Source organism: Frankliniella occidentalis, unplaced genomic scaffold, assembly GCF_000697945.3.
Source record: "Frankliniella occidentalis isolate FOCC.00 unplaced genomic scaffold, Focc_3.1 Scaffold20, whole genome shotgun sequence".
NCBI lineage: Eukaryota > Metazoa > Arthropoda > Insecta > Thysanoptera > Thripidae > Frankliniella > Frankliniella occidentalis.
The window spans coordinates 1,688,116-1,692,376 of NW_026267150.1; the positions used below are offsets into that span (position 1 = coordinate 1,688,116).

Consider the following 4,261-nt stretch of genomic DNA (forward strand, 5'->3'; position numbering starts at 1 on the left):
CACAAAGAAGTGGGGGCGGCGCTGGCTTTGACCTGCACACGGCGCGCCCACGTCGCGCCGGCACGGCAGCGCAGCAGTGCGGCCAGCAGGGCCGGCACGGCCCCGCCGCGGTGCGGCCACCGAGAAGCGCGCCCGCACCCCGCAACGACAGGGAGGTATGTGGGGCGCCGTGCCGTGCACGTCAGCATACACCAATAAAAGTCGTCGCTGGCACCCGTTTCCTCGGCACCGTCACGTCGGCCGGGGGGGGCCGCCCCGCCCCGCCCCGCCCCGCCCCACGCGCGTGTGACCCGCACCACGAGCGAACCACGAGGCCCGAGACACTCGAAAATGCGACGGACTGGGGGCCCGTCCCTGCTCCCTGCGGGGCGGGTGTGGGCGGGGGCGGGGCGGCGCTACAGTGCTTGGCCCGTTCGGCCTGTTCGGCCTGCTGCTCGGCTTGCTCAGCCTGCTGGGCCTGCTCCTGCTGCGCCCCCACAACTCTCCTCGAGCAGCAGCCCGTGGCGTGGCGTGGTCTGAGTAGAGGCAGGCCTGCGGGCACGCACAGGAGCCCAACCATGAAATATCCAGTTTTCTTTGCGAAAGCAAACGCACGTAGCACGGGCAGTGCGCGCCTTCGCTTGAGTGTGAGTGTGGGTGTGTGTGTGTGTGTTGGCACACACGCCCGTTTGTGTCTGGCCTGCGGTGCGCGCGTGTATAGCTGTTGCAGATTTGCTGTATTACTTTAGCCAGCCGAAATGCAGCCTCGCGCTCTGAGGACCACAGGGCTCCTTTGACTGAGAACGTTTAGCATCCCGTTCCGAAAGCAGAGGCTGGTTGCGTCGCATAGGTGGTTGAACAAAAATAGGCTGGCTTCAATTACGGTGTGTACAGCATCTTTACAGATTTGCAAATATTGTGTTTACACATTCAACGGGTCTGAATCTCATTATTTTTAAAATGGTATTGCAAAAAGAGCAGAAAACTCGTGGTCAGCTCCAGCTCTTCATAACATGTAAGAGTAAGTTGTTATTTCGCGCTCCAAGCGGAAAAGTAATGGCAATTTTTCAAAGTGGATGACGTCTTCGTTACTGTTCTACAAACTCAACAATATACTTAGGGCACACGTAGAGGTAGAGGTGCGTCTCGTTGTCACGTCAAGTGTGTGCTTAACAATAAGATAGAAAAAAGTCAATCACATCTGTTTGAAATCACTGAAGTTTTCGCCGAAGAGTTTGCCTAAATATTTTCTACCCAACAAGTGATCGTTAATAAGCTTTGTCATGACCACTTTCTCCATCACAGTGCTATCTGATGCATTAGTAGCTCTTCCCCCACCGTCAGATCGTCTTTGTCTAAAGTGACTTGGTTACAATAGTTGGCGGATAACAAGGGCTTAAGAACTTTCAATGAGTATAACAACTGAAAATCTTTATTACATATTACTTGTGTACAAATTTACAGTTTGCAGGCTTTTTTTGGACTTGGACAAAGCTTCTGCGTTCCTTTATAAATTACTATTTACAGAGATAATACACATTAAAATTGATTGAGCCAAGTATATGTAACATATAAAGTTTTCTTTAGCTCATAATGGAATTCAGTGAACTCAGGTGCTCACGCATTCCTGAAGACAGTCAGGTTCTGTAAACTGCCCAGTTTACATTTTTTAAATAAATTACATGTTGTGGACATTTCAAGAAGTTTTCAGAATTAAAAAAATATGGTCCCAAATCACACTTATTTTGTCCCCTAGAAGGGCTTATTAAGCATTGATTTCTCTTCATGCAATTCAATTATTTACTTAAGATGCACTGATTTTTACTTAGGCCCCTGAGAAACTTATGAGTACCAGTTTTATTCACTAACTTCATGCTACTGCATTTCATCTGAAGCTCTCCACGTCTGAAATTTTAAAACTATTAGTTTCAGAAGGTGCTTGATGAATTTCAAAAGTTTTCTTTGTAGGTTCTAAAATGAGAACCATGGGATATGTCAAGCTTATGGGCCAACATTCAACAGTTACAGATTATTGATTGTTCTACCATTATACACCCATCCAGGTAATAGCAAACAAAGTCAACCACTAGCCTTTTCCTTTACGCTACCAAAATTAACAAAACTCATTTTTACAGGGTCACTTACGCAAAATTAAAAACAGACGACACAAAAATAAAGAACATTAGCCGATAATTTATTTGAAAAGTAAAGGAGGGTAAAATAAACAAAGTAAGAGCTAATAATTATCACCCATTGCTTTTATGGTCAGGAAGACCAACAGAAGATGCTCTGGACTGCTTTCATGCCCAAAGCAGCGGCGACGGCTCCCAGCCACAATTGACGCAGTTTTGGAAGAGTCTGAAGGACAAGGTCCCTCTCCATTATGGGGCGTCAGCGCGAGGCGAGGGGCGAGGCGTGCCAGGCGGGAACGGCCACTTGCTACCGCTTGCACGCACTTTTGGTCGGAAAGTTTTCAACAAGAAATAGGCAGCAGGCGAGCGGGTTCGCGCGGGTCGGGTTGGGTCGGGCGCGGCGGCCGTGGGGCCAAAGCACCTGGACGGGCGCCAGCGAGTAATCGCCGCGGGCCACGCACGGCCCCCCGGGCCCGCCGGCCCACCAGGGCCCCGCGGCGGCGCCCCGCCACGCCCGCTAGCAGGCCGACGACGACCTGAACGTCCTCAGCGCGATGCCGAACTCGTCGTGCTCGCCTCCCTTGGCGTCCGGAGCGAAGCGGACGCTGTTCCGGGTGCCGGCCGCCGCGGCCTGCTGTCAGACCCGCAGCTCCTCCATCTGGCTGGCGCAGTACTGGCCGGGCGGCCCGGGGCCCCGCTGTCCGTGGCCTTTCCTCCGGATCGTGCCCAGCGCGCCGGGGCCGACGCCGACCACGGAGCCGCCGGAGCAGCCGCCGCGCGCACCCGTACCGCACGCCACGTCCGGCGTCGTGGACTTCTTGCCGACGAGCGTGTGCAGGTTGTGCGCCGAGGCCGACAGGAGCGGCTGGTCCTCGCCGCCGCCGCCGCCGGCCTCGCACTGCAGCGGAGGCAGCTTGGCCATCTTGGGCGGCGGCGGCGGCCGGGGCAGCGTCGCCGAGCCGCCGAAAGCCGACAGCATGAAGCTCTGCTGGGCCGGCAGGTCGTCGAAGTCGGGCGGCGGCAGCTGGTGCATGGAGTGCGAGTGAGCCAGCTGGTGGGTCAACGGCACGCCGCCCGGGCAGCCCGGGGGCCCCACCGGCCCGCAGCCAGGCCCGCAGTGCAGGTGGAAGTGGTGCTGCCGATGGAGCGGGTGGCCGCTGGCGTCGCCCAGGAACGTCTTGAGCGACGGCGGCCCGCCCGTCATAACCTGCGCACAGAGAACGGGGGTAAAGGACATGCGCAGTGTTGCGCTGCGCGACCTGACGCGAGGCGCTACTCACGCAGGACTGGAGGTGCTCGGCCTTGCACATGCCCCGCGGCGTGCCGTTCTCCACGGGCCTCTTCTTGTGCTTGAGGGCCGACTGCAGCGTCCCCGAGCCCTGCGAGCGGAACGAGTTGTTGGAGCTCTCCGCGGCACGGCAGTTCTCGTGCGGCTGCAACAGACCAAGAGCAGGAGGACTTAGTCACACACATCTGTTGTCGTTCATGTCAGATTTATCTTTCTACGTTGGCAATACTTCTTCAAGTCCGCGCTAAATTGTTAGTCTTGGTGTTCATCTTATTGTTTACCTGTCAAGTGAAGTTGAGTCGAAAAGTCGTCAGTCTTCGTGGGCACCTTGTACTCAGTCGTTGTCATTGTCAGTTGAAGTTGAATAGAATAAAAGTCGTTCTAGTCGAATCTCAAGCGTTATCCTCGGACACGCTTCCCTTCCTAAACTGCACAACTTCTCGTGAACTTTCAAAGCTACCACCACAAAGCAGCGCGTGAGCTGCACACCCGCTGCCCAAACGCAGAGCTCGGCCCGACGCCCCAGCAGCGCCTCCACGTAACATGGGCAGGACGGGGACGTGGGGGTCGCGTCCCCGGGTCCCCGCGCGGAGGAGGCTGGGCGGGGGGCTGGGCGGGGGAGCCGGCCCGCTGCTCGAAATTACAGTAGCAGGGCCCAGCCCGGCAGTCGGGCGCGGGAACGTGATGGAGATTGCCGGGGAGCAGAGATTATCGGCCGGTATCTATATTCACATCCGGTGTGGTCCATCTATCTTCGTCGCGCGAGCAGCAGGGCGCTAGCGCGCTCCAATCCGTGATATCCGCCTGCCTGCTACTCCCTCGCGGCTGCCAAAGCCCCGCTCCCATTCCACCTCCCCACCCC

General features: G+C 56.2%; 1 protein-coding gene across 1 annotated transcript in view; it reads right to left on the reverse strand.

Annotated features, from left to right (window-relative positions):
• Positions 1–1,393: 1,393 nt before the first annotated feature.
• LOC113202245 (neuroligin-2-like) overlaps positions 1,394–4,261 on the reverse strand; it is a 135,701-nt gene continuing 132,833 nt past the window's right edge. Inside the window, exons 12-13 of the mRNA XM_052264651.1 lie at positions 3,392–3,544; positions 1,394–3,318 (exon numbers count right to left, since the gene is read on the reverse strand). Of these exons, the coding sequence (XP_052120611.1) occupies positions 2,749–3,318; positions 3,392–3,544 (723 nt within the window). The 3' untranslated portion in view covers positions 1,394–2,748. The remainder of the gene's footprint in view (positions 3,319–3,391; positions 3,545–4,261) is intronic.